This window comes from Mustela putorius, unplaced genomic scaffold (genome assembly GCF_011764305.1).
Source record: "Mustela putorius furo isolate JIRA1106 unplaced genomic scaffold, ASM1176430v1.1 tig00000083_pilon_pilon_pilon, whole genome shotgun sequence".
Lineage (NCBI taxonomy): Eukaryota > Metazoa > Chordata > Mammalia > Carnivora > Mustelidae > Mustela > Mustela putorius.
In genome coordinates, this window is record NW_025421273.1 from 46,532,917 (window position 1) to 46,560,511 (window position 27,595).

The 27,595-nt window shown below is 38.3% G+C and overlaps 1 protein-coding gene and 1 non-coding gene across 2 annotated transcripts in view; one reads left to right on the forward strand and one right to left on the reverse strand.

Annotated features, from left to right (window-relative positions):
* Positions 1 to 27,595, forward strand: part of GRXCR1 (glutaredoxin and cysteine rich domain containing 1) — a 189,136-nt gene that overhangs the window by 117,975 nt on the left and 43,566 nt on the right. Inside the window, exon 6 of the mRNA XM_045076953.1 lies at positions 10,051 to 10,293. Within this exon, the coding sequence (XP_044932888.1) occupies positions 10,051 to 10,293 (243 nt within the window). The remainder of the gene's footprint in view (positions 1 to 10,050; positions 10,294 to 27,595) is intronic.
* Positions 11,977 to 12,080, reverse strand: LOC123391241. The gene has a single exon (XR_006605869.1). It is a non-coding gene; the product is annotated as a U6 spliceosomal RNA (small nuclear RNA).

Sequence of the window (27,595 nt, forward strand, 5' to 3'; positions counted from 1 at the left end):
AGTGTGCCTTCAGAAGCATTTTACATATGCTCCTACAACTCCTTTGTGGTCTAGATTACAGCCATTCCCATATTAGAGAAGAGAAAACCTAGTTCCAGAAAAGTAAACTGATTTCCCTAAGTTCATACAGCTAACCAAAGCATTGGCTCGAGATGGGTTTTCTTTCCACTATGTGTTGCTTCCCCCCAAAAAGTTGATTCAAGTAAGTAAAATGGGAGTCTCAGTTTCCCCCATGTAAGATGTATGTACAGATTCTTTAGACTAGATGCAACATCACAAACTCAGATTGAAAGGAGCATTGCAGGTAATGTTAATGCAAGAAATTGTCTAGATGTAAGGAAATGGTTATTACATGTGGCTTCTAGAGACATGTGCCCCTCAAGTGGGTAGTTGCCACCAAGCTTCAGTTACTGTTTTTGCACAAGAAGACAACAGAACTAATGTTATCAGATTCTGTTTTTTTCAAGATCAGACAGAAATCCAGATTTTCAAGTGAAATCTCCCAGTGTTTGATTAGAGCTAAACTGGCAGAGCTATGGCCTTTTCTAAGGTCTCTATAGTAGGGGAATGGGACACCTTCCTCTTCATGAACTCAGATGTGCTGTAAAATCAACATTGTTTCCATTTAACTCTTTGGAAAAATCTTTTTTATTTGTTTGTTTGGTATGGAGAATTCATTAGGTTCATTGACTTTTCAATTAATGTCTAGGCCAATTCAATAATTGATTTGGACAAAAAGATAATTTCTGAAGTAATAATGGAAATTCATTTATTTATAGGATCTTAGAGCATTACAAATACAAAAAACACACTATCCAGAAATCCTTGCCTGCAAAGATTGTGCTCATGCATCTCTTTCATGCCACCCAGGGGACACCCAAATTTAGAAAAGGAAAGATTTTTATGGCATCTAATATATATATGCTCCACTTGGTTGTTTTCATTCTTAGAATTGACGGCACATTCAGTCAGATGTAAATTGTAATTTTAGTCATTAAAGAGATCGATTGATTGTGATTTATATGATTATTATGCAGGGCTCAATCCTAGGACCCTGAGATCATGACCTGAGCCAAAGGCAGATGCTTAACCAACTGAGCCACCCAGGTGCCCCAAAGAGATTTATATTTTGATCACTGTGTAATTATGAGATTTAACTTTGCCATTCTAGTTTATGAGGTTGATGACATATGTGAATTTGGACTTGGTGTTCTGTAAAAAGTTGTGTGCAAATTGACCTCCCTCAGCCAAAGAAGCTGTGAGAATGAAGAGAAAGGCCCATAACTCTAGCTTGATAAGAAATAGTTTATTAAGGGGACCTATGGACAGAGGTCTTGGGCTGCTGCAAGAGGAGTGGATCTCCATAGCTCTTCTTTCCCGTTAAGACCTGCTTATGTAGCCTACAGCCTGAGAGTACTGCTGGGGAGCCACTGGGGGAACTGTTTGAGAACAGTTGTGTGTCATAGGCATAGCTTGGATCAAGGACAGTATGCCTCCAGGGTGTACCTAAGGACCATTATATGGTTAAGCAAAAAGAAAGAATGTGGAGGAGGGTGCTGTGCTCAAGAAGGCTTCAGGTCACCGGATGGTCATCATGGCAGTTGGTTGTAATGACAGGGGTGATAGTGTTGCTGCTGGTGTTGTTAGTAGCATTTTACAGTAATAATGATAGTAAAAATCCAAAGGTTCCATTTACTGAGTGTTTATTATTATTATGCATCAGGTTTCATGCCAAGTGTTTTCCTATTCATTAAATCATCGAGTCCCCATAAATCCTCATGAAAGAGGCATTAATATCCTCATATTACAGATCAGAAAACTGAAATGTAAAGAAATTGACTAGTCATTATTATCCAGTTATTAAGAGGCAGATTCAAATCAAGTTCTTATTAAATGTGTGGAAAAGAGGCCAGAAGCTATTTATTAAGCATCTACTATATACCGGATCATATTTGGGGTTCTTAGTTCTAGTGAGCCAAACTAAGTTCCTGCTTTGTCAGGGTTATATTTTATTTGGAGGGAACCCAAAGTAAATCAATAAACAAACACGATATAATGTCTAGGAGTACTAGGTATTCTAAAAGAAAGAATTGGGTATGAAGATAAAAGGCCCATTTTTTAATGAGATGATCAGGGAAGATCTGTATGAGGAGGTGACATCTATCCAGAGATAGTAGAATGACATAGGGATGAGCAGTGGTAATTTCTAGGACTGTCTCTGTGACAGACCCTCCATGGTATAATCCACCACTCAGTTCTAGAACAGTACTCAGTTCTAGAACAGTACTCAGTTCTAGAACAGTTCTAGAACAACCATTGGTTGGTTGTATTTAAGAGGGTTATGTAAAGCATCTTCTTATGGTAAGAGCAAGGACTTAGGAAGCAGACCCAGATTTGAAATTTTAGTTCTGGCCCTTTTCCCCTGTGGTATTTGGGCACCTTAAGTTCATTCCAAGCTTTCGTTCCCTTAACTGTAAAATTTGAATTATAATCCTTATGTCATGATAAAGGAAAATTGAACATGTCAGGTTCTAAGCACTACATGTAGATATACAAGGGTCATGTCATAACTAACGTTATTATATTTATTTTTATAACCTGTGTCTTATGAAGGGACACAGAGAATTTCCCTGGGGTACATCCGAGAACATGCGTACAGCTATAGGGGTTTACAGAATAGCATGGAGAGGGAGAGACACAGAGAGAGATGTAAAATTCCCTGCCCTTTGTAAAGGTCTACAGCCCTGCTTCCACGGGCATGCACCTGCTCTTTAAGGTGGCAACTCTGGAGCCAGGTTGGCCTATTGCCTGATAATCAAGAAGTCTGGATCTGGTCCCAGTTTGCCTTCTGATATGCTATATGGCTCTGAGCTCATCATTCCTCCTCTTTGTTTTCAGGTAGAGGAGAAAAGATCTCTCCACCTTCTCCATCTCAAAAGAATGTCTTTAGCCTGAAAAAAAAAATGCACCTCTTGTGATGTTACTTTCTATTATATGTGGGAGCATAAATTAGTGAAGGGGCAAACCTCTTTAAATCACAAACATTATCTCACAGGCAATGACTTCGGTCTATAGCCATCTGTGTTTGGGCAACAGCTTTATTCTGGGGAGGGAGTAATAAAACAAGAGGGCGGTTTAGTGGTTCATCTTGGCTCAGTGGAAACATGTGGATTTTGGAAAGGTGTAACATGGGGTTTCAGGTTTCTAATTTGCTTAATTTTTAACTCTGTCATCTTGTTTAGGATACTTATTCCCCCTTGAACTTAGGTTCTCCATCTGTGAATAAAGCAGCCACAACATGTCAGGTATTGTGGGGATTAAATGAATGTAAAGTTACCAGAATTATGTCTGCCATGAACATCTTAAAATGTGACTTTTCATTTTTTTTATTATGTTCAGTTAGCCACTGTATAGTTCATAATTAGTTTTTGAAGTAGTGTTTAATGATTCATTTGTTAAGCATAATACCCAGTGCCCATCATAGCATGTGCCTTCCTCAATACCCATCATCCTGTTACCCCTTTCCCCACCCTCCTCCCCTCTGACACCCCTAGATTATTTCTCAGGGTACATAGACTCATGTTTCATTTGCCTTTCCAATTTCTCCTCCTTTGGGTTTTCCTCCCCTTCTCTATGTTCCTCCGTGCTATTGCTTATTCCACATATGAGTGAAACCATATGATAATTGTCTTTCTCTGCTTAACTTACTTTGCCTAGCATAATACCCTCCAGTTCCATCCATGTTGATGCAAATGGTGAGTATTCATCATTTTCGATGGTGAAATAATATTCCATTGTGTGTATGTACTCCATCTTGGTTATTCATTCATCTGTTGAAGAGTATCTTGGCTCCTTTCATAGTTTGGCTATTGTGGGCACTGCTGTTATGATCATTAAGATGCATGTGCCCCTTCTTTTCACTACATCTCTATCTTTGAGGTAAATATCAGTAGTATAATTGTGGGATCATAGGTTAGTTCTATTCTTAACATCTTGAGGAACTTCTGTAAGGTTTTCCAGAATGGCTGTACCAACTTGCACTCTCACCTAACTGTATAAGAGTGTTCCCCTTTCTCCATATCCTTGCCAACATTTGTTGTTTCCTGCTTTGTTAATTTTTGCTATTCTAACTGGTATTCATTGTGGTTTGATTTGTATTTCCCTGATGGCTAGTGATGTTGAGCATTTTTTCATATGTGTTAGCCATTTGTATGTCTTTTTTTTTTTTTCCTGAGAAGTGTCTGTTCATGTCTTCTGTCCATTTTTTGACTGGGTTATTAGTTTTTTGAATGTTGAGTTTGAGAAATTCATTATAGATCTTGGATATCAGCCCTTTATCTGTAATAACATTTGCAAATATCTTCCTGCATTCTGTTGGCTGCCTTTATCTTGATGTCCCAAAAGTTCATTTTTGCTTTTGTTTCCCTTGCCTTTGGAGATATATCTTGAAAGAAGTTGCTGTGGCCAAAGTCGAAAAGGTAACTGCCTATGTTCTTCTCTAGGATTTCAATAGATTCTTGTCTCACATTGAGGTCTTTCATCTGTTTGAGTTTATCTTTGTGTATGGTGTAAGAGAATGGTCCAATTTCATTCTTCTATATGTACCAGTCCTGTTTTCCCACCACCACTTACTGAAGAGACTGTCTTTTTTCCATTAGATATTTTTTCCTGATTTGTCAAAGATTAGTTGACCCTAAAGTTGAGGGTCCATTTCTGGAGTCTTTATTCTTTTCCATTGGTCTATGTGTCTGCTTTTGTGCCAATGCTGTGCTGTCTTGGTGATCCCAGCTTTGTAATATAGCTTAAAGTCAGACAACTTGATCCCACCAGCTTTGTTTTTCTCTTTCATCCTTCCTGCAGTTTTTAGGGATCTTCTCTGGTTCCAAAAAGATTTCAGCTTTGTTTTTCTCTTTCATCCTTTCTGCAGTCTTAAAGGATCTTCTCTGGTTCCATAAAGATTTCAGGATTTTTTGTTCTAGCTCTTCAAAAAATGTCAATGGTATTTTAACAGGGATGGCATTGAACAAGTAAATTGCTCTGGGGGGGGGGATAGATATTTTAACAATGTTTCTTCTTCCAATCCATAAATATGGAATATTTTTCCATCTTTTTGTGTCTTCCTCAGTTTCTTTCATAAGTGTTTTATAGTTTCTAGAATATAGATCCTTTACCTTTTTAGTTAGGTTTATTCCTAGGTATCTTATGCTTTTTGTTGCTTTTGTGAATGAAATAAATTTCTTAATTTCTCTTTCTATAGTTACATTGTTAATGTATAGAAAAGCAACTGATTTCTGTGCACTGATTTTGTATCCTGCCACATTACTGAATTGCTGTACTAATTCTAGTAATTTTGGAGTGTAACTTCCCATTTTATTTTTTATTTTTGTTTAAGAACTGCATTTCTGGAGGTGTCTGGAGGCCCCTATATCAGGACACCTTTTCAAACCAGTGCCAGGCTGGACAGGCAAAGGGTCAAGTGGAAATAACCCATTGGATTTCTCCAGCCTTAGGAGTTGGGTCTGCTCCAAGCTGATCCTTTGTCAAGGAGCAGTGGGGACTGATTCTTGGACTGAATTCAGTGGCAGTTCCTGTGAGTGTAGGGATTCCAGAATTGCCCCAAGATGACGAGGTATGACCATTTCACAGTGGCACTTGCAGGACAGTTGCAGGCTGAGGACAGACATTGGCTATTTGGTAACCTCTTTGTCTTGTTCTCAGCAATTTCCATCCCTTGCCAACACATCTACTTTGGCTGCAAGCTCTTGTGAGGCTTCAGGCCACTCCTAAGATTCATCTTTTTAATCAACGGAAAGGAAGAAATGGCCTACCTTTATTATTATCTAGGTCGGTTCTCTCAAAACAAGCAGGCTGCAAATCCCAATGGCTTCTCAGCACTATCTCAGAAGCATCCATCTTTCATTATGTTATTCCCATGGTAACCCTAGGCAGGGAGAAGAAGGACAGCTAACCATTGAGTGGCTATTTTTAGATTTCTGGCCAGATGCTTTGACAAATCTGTTGAGGGGAAGAGAATGAAACAAATGTAGGAGAGGATTTTTTTTTTTTTTCCCAAAGACAATATCATTTAAATTCATATTATAAAACTGGAAAAGACCTTAAGAAATCATTCAACCTACAACCTCTAGGAAGATCTACTTCCAAATCAAACCAAAAAATTGTTCAATAAGATCTTCTTTTGACCATTTTACATAATAGCTTATTCTAATAGATAACCAAATTTTCTACCTTGATTTTATCCTGTGTTGAATGTCAGTTCTCAGACTAACGGAGTTGGGAATAGGACTGAATATGATTGCTCAAGTTGTGGGCTACACAACCCTGAGGGAATAATTTATTTAGACTATGCTAATAATCACACCCCTGAGGCTTGTGCAGTGCACATTCTGTGGAACTATCTACACTGGTCATATTTCACTTACTTTTTTTTTTTAATGTAAATTTCTCCCTTCCTCCTTAAAAACCTTCAGGAATTTCCCATTACTCTGAGGTTAAAGTCCATGGATCTTTAAAGAGGTTATAAAAGTACAACATGTTATCTATCCTGCATACCTGTCCAGATTCATTTAGTACTACTGTAGTTCTCTTTCTCTGTGTTTTGGCAAAAGCCTTTCAACCAGTCTCAAACATGCCATCTGCCTCCCATCTCAAGATCTTTGCACTTACCTATAATATTCCTCCCCATGCTTTCTTACCTAATATCTCTAACTCCTTCCTGTCCTTTAAAGCAGAGCTCATTTACCAGAAAACACTTTCTCAACCTCTGAAACAAGAAAAGTGTACACCTTCAGTAGTCTCTCCTAACAACTTGTATATTTCTTTCCCAGTACTTAACAGTTTGTGAATCTATATTTATTTATGTAACTTAAAACAAAACAAAACAAAACAAAACTATGAGCTTCAGGTTGTAAGCAAATGATATTGTTTGCTCACAATTATATATCTACTACCTGTCACCATGTATAGCAAATAAATGATTCTAGTAACTGAATAAATGACTAGCAGTTATTTTAAAGGGACATAATCCCAGTTTCTCTTTAAGTCAAGCTGTCAATGTGATTACAGTAGGGTGTCTTAAAATGTAATGTGCATCCAAATTCCCCAGAGAACTTGTTAAAAATACAGATTCTTATTCAGTAGATCTAGGGTGAAGCTTGTCATTCTGCATTTCCAACTCATATGTGACTAGCTCTAGAATTTGGTTGTAGACTGAAATCACCTTAGGAGCTTAAAAAATATATATAACAATTCTGAGATTTCACTCCCTGGTGATTCTGGTTTAATTGTTATGTACTTGGCCTGGGTATGGGGAATTTTTAAAAACTCCCCAGCTTAAAACCCTCTAAAATAAAACCTTCCCGGTTTATTCTAATATCCAGCAATCTTGGAAATTCACTGACTCCAGGCAAAGCTCATCCTTAACAGGAGGGAAAGAGATATTTTTGTTGCCCTTTGTATTAAACAGCATCCAACATGGCTACCTGATAGGGGTCCATCTTGTTACTGTTTTTTAAATGTATATCTCTTAGAGACACACAGCAAAGTGTTACCTAGCATTTGTTGTATGAGCAGAGATAATCCCATAGGAGTTGGTTAATGTGGCAGCAGATTGGTCTGATCTTAAACTTTCCCACCTCTCTTCATGGGGGAAATTTATGTCTTATCAACTATTTCAAAAGTAAGTGTAGTTATTGGAAGAAGTGGAACATTTTGGTAGAACCAAATGCAGTTATAGTGGCCTTGCAACCAGAGGGACAATGCATACTTACTCACATAATAGCATCAGAGAAAAGAGAACTAGAGTGCACTTCCAAAACCTGCAGTATTTGTCATGAGTTTGTTGATTCTCTACTTACCTATAACCATGAACCTGAAGATGAGCATAGGTTTGGGTATTTGGTTACTTTCTCTGAAGATCAATGCTTTTTTTTTTTTTTAAATTTAAGATTTTATTTATTTATTTGAGACAGAGAGAGAGAGAGAGAGAGAGAGAGAGCATGAGTGGGAGAAGAGGCAGAGGGAGAGGGAGAAGCAGACTCCCCACTGAGCAGGAAGCTCAATGCATCTCTCAATCCCAGGACTCGAAGATCATGACCCAACTGAAGGCAGATCCTTAACTGACTGAGCCACCCAGACACCCTGAACAAAGATCAATGCTTTTTAATCTAGAGCATGGTAACAACCCCCACTTTCTTGTTATTAATTACACTGATTTGTTTTTTTCTGTGTGTGTGTTTTTAAGTTTGAAACTTCCCCATTGTGGAGTATAATCTTTTAAACTAGGTAGCTGAGCACAGTAGTACGTCAAGCCCTACACTGGTTGTTTTCATAGTCTCATTAATTAGCCTCCTCTGCAAACTTGTTAGGTAGATCACTTTTTAAAGATGACAAAATTGAGGCTTACTAGTTCACTCTCTTCCCCCAAATACACAGATGGCCAGTGGCAGAGTCCCCTTGTATCTGATGCTTTCTCCACCCTGGTGTTAACTCATGGTGTCCAGACCAAATTCGGCCTTCAAATATATTGGTTCACATGGTCTCAATACATTTTTAATGAGGTGCTGCCATTTAGAAAGCAGAAAGTTTTCCATAAAAATCCAGATTTCAAGCTTATATGTAGAATAATTATGTCTTAAAAAAGTAAAATAAAAAACTGAAATAAAATAATCATATCTGACAATATTGAGTAACATGCCTGCCAGCCTGAATCTTGTGGGAAGCTGAGTAACATTTTTCTCTTCCAGCTGACTTTCTACATCTCACTGATACCTCTTTTACTCCTGGCCTGGCCCAACGTTGATGACTTGTTTGACCCCTCCAGGTCTCTGGTTTTTCAGCTTAGCTTCTGAACTCTATTGAGGGAAGAAATAAATTTTATTATCAAGAAAAAAAAAATGACCTCTTCCTTGGTGAGGTGGAGACCATTGCATTGCCATCTTTATGATTTAAGACCTTCTCAGGACTCTTCATATTTGCATGTGATGGGCTGATTTCTTTGACTACAGAGTGGTGAAGCTTAGTATCCTTCCTTCTGATTCTAGTATTTAGCTATCTAGAGTGGTTTCCAGTCAAAATTTTGACTTCAGAGAGGTTTCTAAGTTGTGTGGTTGTGTTGCAAAAACTGTAGCCCCATGAAAACCCACATATCCGTTGGACTCAAGGTTCAGTTGTATTCCCTTTAGTCTCCTTCAAGGAAGACTGTGGTAAAGAAGAAGAGGCTTTTTCCTAATGTTGTCAGGGCCTAGCAGTGCTGGGCTGATCATCCCAGGAACTTAGTCACTGATTTCTGATGTAGCAGGAAATGTAGAAAGCAAGATTTGCACGTAGGGAATCTTCTCCTTGGTTTTGAGAGCTGTTTGCCTCTGTTGCAGTGTACCCGTTTCATTGTTTCTGTTCCATGCCTGGCTCTGACCCACTGCCCACTAGGGTGTTGGTTTCTCTGCACTCCCTCTGAGTCATCCAATCTTTGGAGTGCCTTCTCACTGCGTGCCAGAGCCCTGTCACTCGACAGAGTGCAGGCACATATGCTGTGCTGCTGAAAGAAGATATGCATCTTCTTATTCCCAGAAGATGGTGGCCCAAGGATAAGGCGAAGGATTTTTAAACGGTTAAAAGCTAACCTGACTGTTCTGTTACGTATTTCACTTGGGTTTAAGAGGCCAATCTGGTAACTGAACCCTGTCTAGGGAACATGAGAAAGATAATTCAACCATTCCTTATTTTACCACATGGCATGCCATGTGAGACATCATTGGTTTTAAGATATGCCGTTATTTGATATGCCATTGAGAACAGAAAAAACACTGTCAAGTAAATTATGTCATTTAAATTATGTTGATTGTTTTCCCTTTCTCAAGTACAGATTTTCTAACATAAAAACATGTCTTAGGATAGACAAATATGACACTTCAGCTTTTATTGCATGCCTTTAATATAGAAGACAAGTTTCTTCTATGTGTCAAAATGTTAATTGTCTTAATAAGATAGAAGAAAGTCATTGAAAATATTTACGCTACCATGTTCTTCCTTCAGCAACCATCAACTGACCTAGAATTTGACCGCGTAGTGATTTATACCACTTGCCTTCGTGTGGTACGGACAACCTTTGAAAGATGTGAACTGGTTAGAAAGATCTTCCAAAACCATCGAGTAAAATTTGAAGAGAAAAACATAGCTCTGAATGGTGACTATGGAAAAGAGTTAGATGAGCGATGCCGACGTGTTTCAGAAGCCCCTTCCCTCCCTGTCGTATTCATCGATGGCCATTATCTTGGGGTAAGTACTCCGCTGAGGAAAATCTTCTTTTTTTATTGAACCCAGCCAGGGTTGTTAGAAATCTGTAAGCCTATGACAAGGTAACTTGCAACGTAACTCCTAGAACTTTTGCTATTTTTTTGGAGCTCAGACCAAAGGGATTCAAGCACTTATTTCTATCCCAAATGATGTGTTGCTAACAGTGTTCATCCCTACAGAAGCATGGTGAGATAAAATCAGCATGAAATTGCCTTTTTTAATAGGAACACATTTTTCACTTGTTCAGTTGACTTGAGTTTTGCATTATGAAGCTTAGCGTGTGAGATACAAACTATTTTTTAGTGCACATGAGAAAAAGGGAATATTTATAAGATACACATTTATGAATTCTCTTACACCCCATTATCAAACAGTCAGTTTCCTACCTAATGAAACTAAGATGGCAGTCCCAAAACAAAATCAGTAAGAAATGAGGCCCGGAACCAGAATTTTATTTGTTTGTTGTTTAAAATTATTCTGGATTTTGGTAATGTGGCAGTGTGAGACCCAAGTTTAGGCTTGCTGTAGCAGAACAGAGCAAACTCCTGAGCATCAAGGAAACTAGACTGCCTCGTTTCTTTTTGAATAATACTGTTAGCATAATTAAACCCCACTGATCTATGAACAGGCTCCATCACTAAGAAGCCCAAAAGAGGGCTCTGGAGAAGCACTTTAGAAAGGGTAAGAACAAAGAGCCAAGGGACGCCAGAGGTTGAGGGGGTGGGACTGACTCCCCCAGATCACTTATCAGAGAACAAAGAGCTGCCTTCAAATGGCAGATGGATATTTGGAGCTTGGCTTTGTTTTGCATTTGGTCTTAGCCTTCAGCTTTCAGAGATGGTTAGAAAAAAATCCAGAGCAGGAAATGCTCATGTTTTGTTACAGGGAAACTGTTCTTCTGATATCCTGGCTAGAGACATCCCTGTTAGAGGCAGCCTGTCGTCTGATGGAAAGATAAATGGGGAGAAGCCATGATTCACTAGCTATGCCTTCTGCAATTTTACTTTTAACTTGAGTGGGACACAGACTACATTTTGAAGAGGAGGAATTTAGATTTGAAGCATTGAGCCTCTTTTGTTATATTTCCACATGTACCCTTAAGGTCCCAGAAAGCCGCAACAATGGCAGTGATAGTAATGATAAATTAATAATAATAGTAGTAATAATGTTACTATACTGTGTTCTCAGCTTTATACATTCATCTCATCTAATCCCCAGGACAGCCTTAGAGAACACTTCTCTGCTCTACTCGTTGAGAGGCAAGATGGTTTTGTTTCAAATTCCTGCTCTGATACTTTATGTGATTCTGGGTAATTTATAACTCTCTTTGTGTCTCGGTTTTCTCATTTGTAAAAGGAGCATGGTGATAGAACTTTTCTCACAGACTAATTGTGAGGATATGACCATATATAATATATAGAAGTACTCAATTCCTGTGCTTGGAACAAAGTAGGTTTTTAATAAATAGTAACAATCTTTTGTTACTTAGTTATAAATCAATGGTAACAATCTAACTATCCTTGTTTTGCTAAAGAAAACTTTAATTATTTTGCTCCAAGTCACATAGTTGGTCAAGTGACAGGACCAGGACTCAAAATTAGGTCTGACTCTCTAAACCCCTGCTTTTTTGCACATTACCTCAAAGAAGGGGATCTCTCTCTTTCTTTTTAATTGGAACATTTCACAGATTTGTGTGTCATCCTTGAGCAGGGGCTATGCTAATCTCTGTATTGTTCTAATTTTAGCATATGTGCTACTGAAGCAAACACAAGAAAGGAATCTTTGATACTTTGTTTGCGGATATGGTCTTATACCTAGGACATGGTTTGTCACAAAGTGCTCAGAAATGTATGTTGAATGGGTGTATGAATGTTGCTATACTTTTCTCTCAAATTCTTTCCTCCTCTCCCTATGACATTCTTCTACCAGCAAAGAATCTGCTAAACTTACACCCCAGGGAGAAAATCACTGATAAAAGTGATTTTAACTGGCAAAATTCTTCTGATGATGTAAGATACTTTCCATTGTAGAATTTTAATTTCTGTGCAACTGCCCAGTTAAATTTAGTGGGTGACTGCCTCCTTACACAGGTGTAATATGGTTGGCCTTACCTGACATCCTGCTTTTGACCATACTTACCTTCTTCCTTCTTCTAAGGCAATCTAACAGGCAATGATGCTATTTTTCTTTGCATTTGATGCCTAGAGGCAGAGGCAATGGACAAAAGAAACAGGGTGCAGTGGTCTAGAGAAGGAAAGATCACACAGGTGTTAGTTACCTTGTTGATTCTGCCATTTAAAGCTAATGCCCCAAATCTGGAAATAGACCAGAGACAGAGATTTTGTTTTCCTCTTTCTTTTTTCTTATAAATGGATAATTATTCAAAATCTATAATTTGAAATGGAGGTAAGCACTCCAGAAAACAACTTCTACAACAGTTTCTCCTCCTACCACAAAAGTGTCTTGATTTTAAATTCCAGGGCACATTTGTAAATGGAAGACATTGCTGGAATCATAGAGCCTTCTCCCTGCAGTATTCATTCATCTGAAATGGAAGGATGCCCTCTGCTGGGTTTTGGCACATGGTGAAACATAATTTTTAGGGAGGAAAAGAAGCTGATGTTGGTAATTTCCTTAACATCTGTGATATTTTAAACAGTCACATGAAACCACTTGATTTAGTTTAAATTTAGATGAGTGAGAAAAATTGAGATGTATGAATCATCTGTGCAATACAACCTTTTTTTTTTTTTAAGGAGGGAGAGAAAGAACTAGAGAGGGCCAGAGACTGAGGTAGATAGGGACAGAAATAAGCCCATGGAGGTAGTGAGATGGGATGGGGAGAGCATGAGACCATTTTGTAGCTCCCTATTTCTCTGCCATCATTGCCACCAGAGCCAGGGATGGGTGGCACCAAGGGGATTCACTTATCTTCACTGAGAGGAAGATCACAGAGTTCAATGGGCGAGAGCAGAAGAATTGACAAAAATGCTGAGCTTTTTTTCCCTGACAACTTTGGATCCCAGCCAAACTTCTATGTAAAGATGAAAGCAGAGAAATAGTCAAGGGAACGAAATTACTTTAGAAAACAAAGCTCCTCTGCCCTGAGATGCTCCATCAGGAGAGGATGGGTCAGTCAAAGAGTTGGAGGCTGAGAGGGTTAAAGAGAAGCAAGTTCAACTTGAAGCTTGCTTAAAGCCATTGTCCTGTTGCTTTGGCATTGGGAGATCTTTACACAAAAAGATTGCATTTCAATTGTTCGGACAAAGATGATCTTGGAAATTCTAGTAGGAAATAGGTTAGAAGTACTATCTTAATTCTAGACCAACCATAAAACTTTATAGTACAAATCCATGAAACCTACATTGGAACTGAGCTATAAAACATGGAATGAATCAGAGTGGAGACTCTGGTAACAGAGAGGAATGGAAGGACTGTGGATCTAGACAGGTGTTTTAAACTAGCTGATGTTGAGCTGTGACTGATTTATAATTCCGTATCCATGGAAAGTTCTGGGTTTTTCTTTCTTTTTTTCTTTTTCTTTTTTTCAGCTTAAGAATGAAGGAATTGTTATTGAGTACATGTAGTTTATACATGAGAAATACAGACTCTAGGCATGTTTTTAGAGAAAACTTGCAGAACTTCTCTGCAGAAATGGCCTCTAAGGAATGTCTGCCACAATCAGAAAGTGGCTGGCTCTCTAGAAATGCTATCTTTGGTTCTCTCTGGCAAGACAGATGATTTGTTCTCTGGCCCCTTTTTCTACTTAATTCTGTTCCTAAGTAAAGCCTTGAGTGAGTGTATCTGTGGTTACTGAATCAGTCACATATGTAAACAATGAGGGAAAATGGAAAATGTGGTTTTTAGCTTTCTGGCCTCTACAGTATAGGAAGACATTCTAGAAGGTGACTGGATTGGTTACGAAGTGAGCCAAACCATAGTATCTGCCAGATAGGCTGTTTTCATTTATTTTGTTTTGTTTTAACCAGAATATTGAGGTACATTTTAAATATAATAAACTGTATCCATTTAACTTATAATTTGATGGGTTTTAGCAGATATGTACACTCATAAATGTATCAACACGTTTGAGATCAGAGCATTTCTATAACTCCCCAATATTCCTCATGTCATTTGGCAATCTCTGCCTCCAACCTACGTCCCCTGGTGATCATTGATCTTTCTGTCAATATAGTTTTCTATTCCTTTAGAATAGAAAAACTCTGGTTTTGGTGTCAGGGTAATGATGACCTCATCAAGTGAGTTTGGAAGTGCTCTACCTTCTGCAATTTCAATTTCTTATTCTCTTTATTGCTTGGTGTAGAGCATTAAATCATTTGACATAATTTTCCCTTTATGTGAAGGACTTCTTATATGTTACTGTTTTCGTGTGGGTCTACTGTAGATGAATTCTTTTAGCATATTTATGTCTGAAAAGTTTTTATCTCACCTTTGATTTTACAAGATATTTTTGCTGGGTATAGAATTCTAGGTTAAAACTTTTTTTTTCTTTCCTTTCAGTACTTAAGAGACATTGCTTTGTCTTCCTGTTTGCATAATTCTGATAAATTATATGCTGTCATCCTTACCTTTGTTCCCTGTATGTGTATCTTCTTACATTGGTGCTTTCAAGATTCTTCTTTTTGGGATGTCTGTGTGACTCAGTCAGTTAAGGGTCCGCCTTTCACTCAGATCATGATCCCAGGGTCCTGGGATCCTGACCCACATCAGGCTCCTTGCTCAGTGGGAAGCCTGCTTCTCCCACTGCCTGCTGCTCCCCCCAGCTTGTGCTCTCTCTCTGACAAATAAATAAATACTATCTTAAAAAACAGATTTTTTTTCATCATTGGATTTGAGAAACCTGATTATGATATATTTTGGTATAGTTTTTTTTCATGTTTCTTTTGCCCAGGGTTCATTGAGATTCTTGGATTTTTTTTCTTTTTAAAAAATCAAATTTGGAAAACTTTTAGCCATTATTTTTTCAAATAAGATTTAGGGTTCCCCCCCTTCTCTTCTTTTCAGACACATTACTTACATACATATTAGGCTGCTTGAAGTTGTTCCAAAGTTCACTTCATTTCTTCTTGGATTATTTCTCTTGCTATGTCTCCTAGATCCCTAATCTTTTCTTATAAAATATCTAATCTTTTGTTAATCCTATCCAGATATTTTTTAAATCTCAAACATTGTAATTTTATCTTTAGACATCTACTTTTTAAAAATATATATTCCATGTCTCTACTTAGCACATTCAATATTTCTTCTAGCTTTTTTTTAAACATATGGGATATCAGTATAATAGCTTGTTTTAATCTTCTTGTCTGACAATTCTAATATCTATGTCAGTTCTGAGTTGGTTTCAGTGGATTGATTTTTCTCCTCATTGTGAGTTGTATTTTCTACTTCTTTGATTGCCTGGTAATCTTTTATTGGATTTTGCATATTATGAATGTGACCTGGGTGGGTTAAAGTAGTCCTTGTTGGAATAATTTTGTATTCCTATAGATATTCTTAAACTTTTTGCTGGGATGCAGTTAAGTTAGTTGGAAAAATCTGCTATTTAAGGTTTTGTTTTTAAGGTTTTCTAGACAGAGCCAGAATAGTTTAGTCCAAAGCTAATTATTCTTCAGTATGGAGGCATAATATTGTGGGATCTTTATCTAAAGTCCCATTAATTATAAGGTTTTCCAGTCTGGCTGATGGAAACAGGCATTCTTCTCAGCCATATCTCTAGGTACTGTCCCTTTTAATCTTTTTAGGTTCTTTTGCTGGACATCAATAGTTTTCTTTCATGCATGTGCTGATCTGTACTCTGCTGAACAGAATCTGGGCTCTCTGCCTATCTCTAGAGGTCTCCATGAAGCTCTTTACTCTCTCGTACTTTGTCCTGTAAACTCTAGCTGTCTTAGTCTCCTGTGTTTTTAGGTTTATTTCCTCAACACAGGGTGTCCACCAGGTTCTGCTTGGATTCCCCCTTCACCTAATTTATTTCCTGCCTCTCAGAGATATTAGTTCATTTTTGCCTAGTGTCCAATATCATGCAGACAATCCATAAAAAGTCATTGTTTATCAAAGTGGATCAGAAATTGGTCCACTCTTAGGCATGTAACAAAGGAAAGTGGAATTTTCAGGCCGGATATCTATGGTAGTTGTGAATCACATTCTTTTTTGAATGAAGTGATTCCTTTATACACACAAAATAATCCCTAAACAAAACAAAACAAAAAAGCCACAAACTCTGAAGACTTAAAAGTTGGGAATTTTATGATGTTTTTTTTCTCACATGAAAAACATAAGGGAAGATGTTTTAGATAGGGCATAAAGTTCATGATTTTACCTGGGACCATTTTCTGTTTTATGGTATTGCCATTCTTAGCACATGTTGTCTATCTTTGAGGTGTCTCAAAGGTTTAAGGTAGTTGCTGAAACTCTTGACATCATACCTGCATTCCAGGCAGGAAGGGTATGGAAAGAAAAGAGAAGTGCATCCTATCTAAAGGAGCTCCCTTCTGAAGAATTCTTCCTGAAATCTCACCCAATTTCCATTTGCATTTTATGGTTCATCTTTTGTTGCAAAGTAGGCTGGGTACTGTGATCTTCCAGAGGGACACATTGATATGTTGAAAAAGATCAGATCTTTTTTTTTTTTTTAAGAGGAAAAAGAAGAAAGCATGGAAATCAAGTAGGTAGTTGGTGTCTGCCACACTAAACAAAAATTTTTTGAGTAGATGACTAGAATAAACTCCATGCTTTGTGTTTCACACTAATTCTTTGAACCAGACAAATCCCTAGTATTTACTCTATTTAAGAGGGTTACAAAGATGGTGGGAACTAGTGGGGAAGGTTGGGTAAATTTGGTTTCTTTATGGGAATGTGTTATGATGTGAAATAGTAACTAGTGTTATAAACAATCAATGTAATCAATGTAAAGTTAAATATTTTGATAGGCTTTGAGACCATTATATTTTAAACCTCTTGAAAATATTTACCATATACATATGAGAAGTGTTTTCTTTTTAAGATTTTATTTATTTATTTGAGACAGAGAGAGAGGAGAGAGAGAGAGAGAGAGAGAGCACACACAGAAGGAGAGGGAGAGGCCGACTCCCCACTGAGCAGAGAGCCTGATGCAAGGCTCAATCCCAGGACCCCAAGACCATGACTTGAGCTGAAGGCAGGTATTTAACTGAATGAACCACCCAAGTGACCCAAGAAGTGGTTTTTAAATGTTGGGGTCATATTCTTCTTAATGAACCACCCAAGTGACCCAAGAAGTGGTTTTTAAATGTTGGGGTCATATTCTTCTTTGAAAATCTAATGAAAGTTATAGACCTTCCCATTATACATGTATATAATCTTTATAATATCAGAGCTTCCTGAGAATTTATCCCTAGTTGTCAAAATTTTCATTAAAAGGATTACTTCGGAGATGGTGCCTACTGGAGTGTACTCCACTTCTTGGTTGTCTTTAAAGCTTTTATTTAGTAATGTGACCCACTTCATCACAAGTAAGTATAATCATAGCTCATTTTGATATTTCAATATTTAATTATGGAATTGATGAATTTAGATCTTTATCTCTCCTCCTTAACCTCCTCCTCCCCCCCCCCCTTTCCTCTTCCTCCTCCTTCTTCTTCTTTTTCTCTTTCGGAAGTCATCTTTATTCTTTTGTGGTCATTTCCTTGATCATTATTAGCAACTTCATCAGAGGTCTAGATGGATGAGAATCTCCTGAACATTCAAATCTACCCCTATTGTCTTGGATCTTATTCAAAATAAGCATAATAAATGTTTAATTTTCAAGCCTCCTTCTTCAAATTCATGTAGTAGTTGTTCCTGGCCGTTCACTCTATTTCAGAAAACACAGGGATGGAGATGTCTGAAATTTTTTTTTAAAGATTTATTTATTTATTTATTTGACAGACAGAGATCACAAGTAGGCAGAGAGGCAGGCAGAGAGAGAGAGAGGGAAGCAGGCTCCCTGCTGAGCAGAGAGTCCGATGCAGGGCTGGATCCCAGGACCCTGGGATCATGACCTGAGCTGAAGGCAGAGGCTTTAACCCACTGAGCCACCCAGGCACCAAAGGTGTTGTCTGAAATTTAGGCCTTAAGTCAGGTTCTTAGAATTTAAGTAATATTTTCTTGTGTGATTGTTTCTTTGTCCTGTTTTCCTGAATATCTGAGGGTAGTTCTTATTATCGACAATAATGAGAATAACAGTAAAAGCTAACTAGAATGATATACTCTTCCAAGCTTTTTGCCAGCTTTTTTGCTTTTACACTGTAAAATAGAATGATCATAGTACTATTGTACTATGTATATAGTACATTGTAAAATACTACTATCATATCTCCACCCCAAATTTTGCACCTGAAGAAAAGTAAGGCTTAGAGAAGTTAAGAAACTGTTTAAATACCTCCAGATCACAAGTGGCATAACAGGATTCAAATTTGACTGCATGTAACTCTAGAGATCGGACCCTTTAAAATCAAGGCTGCAGAGTTCTTAACCCTTTCAATTTTACTCTTTAGCAGCACACTCACAACCTGAATTACTTCATCACTTAAAACTGCTCCACATTCAAGATCTTGAACTTAGAAATGTCTTGCTGTGGCCATGATTTTCTGCCCTTGAGCCTCTCCCCTTGTCCCCCTATTAAACTTGCTCGACCATCAATGTATTGTTTGTCCTTTCCCTTTTTCCGCTTCTCTCAGTTTATAGTCACAATTTTGGTTTCACTTGTTTCCCTACCTTTCTGCTTTCAGGAATATGAGAATACCTCGTCTAGCACCACCTGCTGGAAAAGCTCTCTTAAGCTCCATTCCCAGTCCTATGCAACCCCCTTCATCTGTTTGTCTCTTTTATTCCAGTACAACCCAGGGCATTTTTGGAGAAAATCTCAGTCACAGCAAAGAAGTCTCCAAAAAAGTTGTATTATCAGCATTATCAGCATTATCTAGGGCCATTATCTACTATTCTTATTAATATCTTTTTGGTTTTCTATTGCAATCCACATAATCAACTTCCCCAATGCTTTCTAATTTCACCAAATAGAAGTTCCATTGCATTTCCTGCTCTCTCTTTATCACATCCATTATTATCTTTCTCTTTTTCCAGTCTTCAAGTCTATCTGTAGCTCCAGTCTTTAATTTTTGGCATATATTTTACTTCAAGGTTAAATGCACGCGCGTGCGCGCGCACATACACACACACACACAAACATCCCCACACGTACCCACACCACACCATAGAATGATTCCTCATTATTAGTTACTTAATTCAGTTCTCTGGTTTTGATTAGTGGCCCCACAATTTCCCCAGTCGCTGACACTCAAAAGCTCAGTTTTCTTTTACTCCACCATCTTTCTCTTATTCATATCTGGTCTCTTGCCAAGATTTACATTGTATCCTATGGGATCTTAAGTTTCACATTTTGGGAGCTCCTCCTGGAAAATAAGAGTAGCAGAGTAAAGTGGAAGCAGGTAGCTGGAATAAGTTCTTTTTTATGCTGGTATGAGTGTTGGTCAAGTTATTTACCCTCTTTAAGATGAAAGTAGTAGGGTGCCTGTGTGGCCTAGATATTAAACATCTAACTTTGGCTCAGGTCATGATCTCTGGGTCCCAGGATTGAGCCCCACATCAGGCTTCCTGCTCAGCAGGGAGTCTACTTCTCCCTCTCCCACTGCCTCTCCCCTCCACTTGTGCTTTCTCTCAAATGAATAAATAAATTCTTTTTAAAAAAATTTGTAGATAAAATAATAAAATACCTACAACATTAGGTATTTTGAAAATTAAATGGGATGAAGTACAAAAACTCATAGTACCTGGAACATGGTGTATCTAAATAATCCTTTGCTAATATTATTTGGGGAGAAACTTTAGAGAAAGCTTATATTTAGGGTGTATAGGTGGAAAGAGAGGGAGAGAATGAAAAGTATTAAGATAGGGCTGGATCAATAAATCATGAAAGGATCAAAGGTGGAGTATCATTCTATGTCTGTCCTCAAACATCAGTGTCCAAATTGTCTGATGGGGACAGGATGCTGCTTAGCACCTGAGCTTCTGGATATTGGTAGTATTTTCCATATGAAGCAGGTATTAGGCCAAATGCCATTCAGATTCATGTGAACTGATGTGTGGGCTGTTAAAGATACTCTGCCTCTGTTTGTGACACTTTTTCATGAATATTAAACATAATTATTTAAATGTTATATTTGTTCTTCTCATACCAGATAAATTATTAATAATTTTACTAACAAAGCTATCTACAACGTATTAGTGAGAATTTTTTATATATATGAGGTTTGAAAATTATTAGCAACATACCTATTGTCTCAAGATAAAACATAAGAGTTATATATAAGAAGCTCTACATCTAAATTATTTCCTTACATATGACACTGATTTTTTCTCTTTTTAATCCCATTTTTTCTTTATTCAACTCAGAAAGCATTTTGTTATGTGAAAATGCCAAAAAGTGATATCTGATTTATTCTTTATTATTAGAGCAAAGCTAATCCATTTAAACACGTGTGCCCAAATAAGAGGGGAGGGGTGAAGGAATTAATTTCTTAACATTCTCCTGGTAGCACCTTTCTTTGCTCACATCCTTGCAGATCAAGACTAAGTTGGGATACTGGTGGGGCGATGATCATGATGAGGTTGCAGAAGACTTATTTTATTAGATTTTGTAAAGACAAATGTATATAGACGCATACAGAAGTGTCATACAGAAGCCTAGAACCTTGCATTTAGAAGGAACTTAGATAGCAGCTTGTCTAGTGTTCCTCTCAGTGCAAGAGTTCTTTCTACCACATCCCTGGGCAAAGATGAACCACCTTTGAACACATCCAGTGACAACAACCTCAATATGGTTCAATGCAACCAATTTTATTGTAGTACCCTTTTAAATATTAGAAAGTTCTGCCTTCACTTGTTGGTCTGAGTTCTCCTACTGAGAATGATGCAAATTCAAACTGTTTCCTCATCCATAATTATAGTTTCATGTTCAAAAGCGTTGGCAAGTTTTCTCCGTGGTTCCCTCGGCTCTTACTCTTTTCTCCTGGATCTCTGAACTTCCACATCCTAATTATTCTCCTTAGGACGCAATCTAGTCTTTAAGTGTAGCACCCAAAACTAGAGCCGGGCTTCTAGATAATTATCTCTGTGAACATTATCTATTGCTCTACTAATGGAGCTTACATTTACTTTAAGCGTCTATGCCATACAATTGATCTCATTGAGTCTCAGACTATTAAAATACTTATGTAACTTTTAAGCAAACTGTTTCTCAAGGTAAACTCCTTATATCCTTGGTTTTTAGATCCATTTTACTGGGTATCAAGATCCCGTTCCCATGGATGTGTGGTTACTAGACAGTGACTAAGACAATAAGGAAATATAATTTTTCTGTGAAATACAGCCCATTATTTTTGATGACTACCATTCTCTTTCTGCAGTCTGGTGCTAGTATCATTCCTTAAGTCAGGAAGCAAAGAATTTATTAAGTAACTCAAAATTCTGGCTCCAGAGAAATGTGGTCATGGACTTGGAAAAATCACAGTCAAAGTTTGGGCTGTATGATGGAAGTAGCCATATCAGCTAGCTTTTGCTACATAACTGAGCACCCCAAAGCTTAGAGGCTTAAAACAACAATTCTTGGATAGACTGTAATGTTGGCTGGGCTTGTCTTCTCTCTTCAGTCTACTTGTGGCTTGGCTAGAACTGAATGGTCTAGGATGGTCTCACTTACATGGAAATTGGTTCCTTGGATTTTCCCCTCTATAGTAGTCTAGTTGGAATTTGTTACGTGGTGGAAAAGGACTCCTAGACGTGAAAGAGGCAAGCCCAGATGCTCATGCACATTTAAAACCTCTGCTTAAATGATGGTTGTTTTTGTCCTATTGACTAGAGCAGGTAATAGGGTCAGGACCAGATTTAAGATGGAGAATACACACTCTGCCTATTGCTTAGAGGACCACCAATATCACATTGTAGAGTGATATGCACACAATGAGCCATGAAAACATTGGTGGCGGAGGGGAGGAGTCAAGATGGCGGAGAAGTAGCAAGCTGAGACTGCTTCAGCTAGCCGGAGATCAGCTAGATAGCTTATCTAAAGATTGCAAACACCTGAAAATCCATCGGCAGATCGAAGAGAAGAAGAACAGCAATTCTGGAAACAGAAAATCAGCCACTTTCTGAAAGGTAGGACCAGCGGAGAAGTGAATCCAAAGCGACGGGAAGATAGACCCCGGGGGGAGGGGCCGGCTCCCGGCAAGCGGCGGAGCAACCGCGCACAAAATCAGGACTTTTAAAAGTCTGTTCCGCTGAGGGACATCGCTCCAGAGGCTAAACCGGGGCGAAGCCCACGCGGGGTCAGCGTGGCCTCAGGTCCCGCAGGGTCACAGAAGGATCGGGGGTGTCTGAGTGTCGCAGAGCTTGCGGGTATTGGAACGGGAAAGCCGGCTACAGAGACAGAGCCGACAGTAATCTCGCAGCTCCGTGTTACCTTGAACCGGTCGCAGGCTCGGTGAGCTCGGAGCGCGGCCGGAGGTCAGGCAGACGGGAGTAACTGGGCGCTGTTCTCTGAGGGCGCACTGAGGAGTGGGGCCCTGGGCTCTCGGCTCCTCCGGGCCGGAGACCAGGAGGCCGCCATTTGTATTCCCGTCCTCTGGAACTCTACGGAAAGCGCTCAGGGAACAAAAGCTCCTGAAAGCAAACCCGAGCGGATTACTCACCCCGGCCCCGGGTAAGGGCGGTGTAATTCCGCCTGGGGCAAAGACACTTGAGAATCACTACAACAGGCCCCTCCCCCAGAAGAACAACAAGAAATCCAGCCGAGACCAAGTTCACCTACCAAGGAGTGCGGTTTCAATACCAAGGAGAGCAGCAGAATTCCAGAGGAGGAGAAAGCCAAGCACGGAACTCATGGCTTTTTTCCTGTGATTTTTTTTAGCCTTGCAGTTAATTTAATTTAATTTTTTCTTTTTCATTTTTTTTTTTTTCTCGCCTTCGGGTAAAATTTTATTTTTTTTAACTGTTACCTACCTTTTTCTTTTTTTAACGATTTTTTACTAGTTTATCTAATATATATATATATATATATTTTTTACATTTTTCTTAGGTGTTTTCTTTTTTTAAAATTCTTTTTTTTTTTTTTTTTTTTTTTTTTTTTTTTTCTTTTTTTTTTTTTTTTTCTTTTTTTTTTCTCTTCCCTTTTTGAACCTCTTTTTATCCCCTTTTCTCCCCACTCACGATTTTGGATCTCTTCTAATTTGGTTAAAGCATATTTTCCTGGGGTTGTTGCCACCCTTTTAGTATTTTACTTGCCCCTTCATTTACTCTTATCTGGACAAAATGACAAGACGGAAAAATTCAACACAAAAAAAAGAACAAGAGGCAGTACCGAAGGCTAGGGACCTAATCAATACAGACATCGGTAATATGTCAGATCTAGAGTTCAGAATGACAATTCTCAAGGTTCTAGCCGGGCTCGAAAAAGGCATGGAAGATATTAGAGAAACCCTCTCGAGAGATATAAAAGCCCTTTCTGGAGAAATAAAAGAACTAAAATCTAACCAAGGTGAAATCAAAAAAGCTATTAATGAGGTGCAATCAAAAATGGAGGCTCTCACTGCTAGGATAAATGAGGCAGAAGACAGAATTAGTGATATAGAAGACCAAATGACAGAGAATAAAGAAGCTGATCAAAAGAGGGACAAACAGCTACTGGACCACGAGGGGAGAATTCGAGAGATAAGTGACACCATAAGACGAAACAACATTAGAATAATTGGGATTCCAGAAGAAGAAGAAAGTGAGAGGGGAGCAGAAGGTATACTGGAGAGAATTATTGGGGAGAATTTCCCCAATATGGCAAAGGGAACGAGCATCAAAATTCAGGAGGTTCAGAGAATGCCCCTCAAAATCAATAAGAATAGGCCCACACCTCGTCACCTAATAGTAAAATTTACAAGTCTCAATGACAAAGAGAAAATCCTGAAAGCAGCCCGGGAAAAGAAGTCTGTAACATACAATGGTAAAAATATTAGATTGGCAGCTGACTTATCCACAGAGACCTGGCAGGCCAGAAAGAGCTGGCATGATATTTTCAGAGCACTAAACGAGAAAAACATGGAGCCAAGAATACTATATCCAGCTAGGCTATCATTGAAAATAGAAGGAGAGATTAAAAGCTTCCAGGACAAACAACAACTGAAAGAATTTGCAAATACCAAACCAGCTCTACAGGAAATCTTGAAAGGGGTCCTCTAAGCAAAGAGAGAGCCTACAAGTGGTAGATCAGAAAGGAACAGAGACCATATACAGTAACAGTCACCTTACAGGCAATACAATGGCACTAAATTCATATCTCTCAATAGTTACCCTGAATGTGAATGGGCTAAATGCCCCTGTCAAAAGACACAGGGTATCAGAATGGATAAAAAAACAAAACCCATCTATATGTTGCCTCCAAGAAACACATTTTAAGCCCGAAGACACCTCCAGATTTAAAGTGAGGGGGTGGAAAAGAATTTACCATGCTAATGGACATCAGAAGAAAGCAGGAGTGGCAATCCTTATATCAGATCAATTAGATTTTAAGCCAAAGACTATAATAAGAGATGAGGAAGGACACTATATCATACTCAAAGGGTCTGTCCAACAAGAAGATTTAACAATTTTAAATATCTATGCCCCCAATGTGGGAGCAGCCAACTATATAAACCAATTAATAACAAAATCAAAGAAACACATCAACAATAATACAATGATAGTAGGGGACTTTAACACTCCCCTCACTGAAATGGACAGGTCATCCAAGCAAAAGATCAGCAAGGATATAAAGGCCTTAAATGACACACTGGACCAGATGGACATCACAGATATATTCAGAATATTTCATCCCAAAGCAACAGAATACACATTCTTCTCTAGTGCACATGGAACATTCTCCAGAATAGATCACATCCTCGGTCCTAAATCAGGACTCAACCGGTATCAAAAGATTGGGATCATTCCCTGCATATTTTCAGACCACAATGCTCTAAAGCTAGAACTCAACCACAAAAGGAAGTTTGGAAAGAACCCAAATACATGGAGACTAAACAGTATCCTTCTAAAGAATGAATGGGTCAACCGGGAAATTAAAGAAGAATTGAAAAAAATCATGGAAACAAATGATAATGAAAACACAACGGTTCAAAATCTGTGGGACACAACAAAGGCAGTCCTGAGAGGAAAATATATAGCGGTACAAGCCTTTCTCAAGAAACAAGAAAGGTCTCAGGTACACAACCTAACCCTACACCTAAAGGAGCTGGAGAAAGAACAAGAAAGAAACCCTAAGCCCAGCAGGAGAAGAGAAATCATAAAGATCAGAGCAGAAATCAATGAAATAGAAACCAAAAAAAACAATAGAACAAATCAACGAAACTAGGAGCTGGTTCTTTGAAAGAATTAATAAAATTGATAAACCCCTGGCCCGACTTATCAAAAAGAAAAGAGAAAGGACCCAAATAAATAAAATCATGAATGAAAGAGGAGAGATCACAACTAACACCAAAGAAATACAAACTATTATAAGAACATACTATGAGCAACTCTACGGCAATAAATTTGACAATCTGGAAGAAATGGATGCATTCCTAGAAACATATAAACTACCACAACTGAACCAGGAAGAAATAGAAAGCCTGAACAGACCCATAACCAGTAAGGAGATTGAAACAGTCATTAAAAATCTCCAAACAAACAAAAGCCCAGGGCCAGACGGCTTTCCGGGGGAATTCTACCAAACATTTAAAGAAGAACTAATTCCTATTCTCCTGAAACTGTTCCAAAAAATAGAAATGGAAGGAAAACTTCCAAACTCATTTTATGAGGCCAGCATCACCTTGATCCCCAAACCAGACAAGGATCCCACCAAAAAAGAGAGCTATAGACCGATATCCTTGATGAACACAGATGCGAAAATACTCAACAAAATACTAGCCAATAGGATTCAACAGTACATTAAAAAGATTATTCACCACGACCAAGTGGGATTTATTCCAGGGCTGCAAGGTTGGTTCAACATCCGCAAATCAGTCAATGTGATACAACACATCAATAAAAGAAAGAACAAGAACCATATGATACTCTCAATAGATGCTGAAAAAGCATTTGACAAAGTACAACATCCCTTCCTGATCAAAACTCTTCAAAGTGTAGGGATAGAGGGCACATACCTCAATATCATCAAAGCCATCTATGAAAAACCCACCGCAAATATCATTCTCAATGGAGAAAAACTGAAAGCTTTTCCGCTAAGGTCAGGAACACGGCAGGGATGTCCATTATCACCACTGCTATTCAACATTGTACTAGAGGTCCTAGCCTCAGCAATCAGACAACAAAAGGAAATTAAAGGCATCCAAATCGGCAAAGAAGAAGTCAAATTATCACTCTTCGCAGATGATATGATACTATATGTGGAAAACCCAAAAGAATGCACTCCAAAACTGCTAGAACTTATACAGGAATTCAGTAAAGTGTCAGGATATAAAATCAATGCACAGAAATCAGTTGCATTTCTCTACACCAACAGCAAGACAGAAGAAAGAGATATTAAGGAGTCAATCCCATTTACAATTGCATCCAAAACCATAAGATACCTAGGAATAAACCTAACCAAAGAGACACAGAATCTATACTCAGAAAACTATAAAGTACTCATGAAAGAAATTGAGGAAGACACAAAGAAATGGAAAAATGTTCCATGCTCCTGGATTGGAAGAATAAATATTGTGAAAATGTCTATGCTACCTAAAGCAATCTACGCATTTAATGCAATTCCTATCAAAGTACCATCCATCTTTTTCAAAGAAATGGAACAAATAATTCTAAAATTTATATGGAACCAGAAAAGACCTCGAATAGCCAAAGGGATATTGAAAAAGAAAGCCAACGTTGGTGGCATCACAATTCCGGACTTCAAGCTCTATTACAAAGCTGTCATCATCAAGACAGCATGGTACTGGCACAAAAACAGACACATAGATCAATGGAACAGAATAGAGAGCCCAGAAATAGACCCTCAAATCTATGGTCAACTAATCTTCGACAAAGCAGGAAAGAATGTCCAATGGAAAAAAGACAGCCTTTTCAATAAATGGTGCTGGGAAAATTGGACAGCCACATGCAGAAAAATGAAATTGGACCATTTCCTTACACCACACACAAAAATAGACTCAAAATGGATGAAGGACCTCAATGTACGAAAGGAATCCATCAAAAT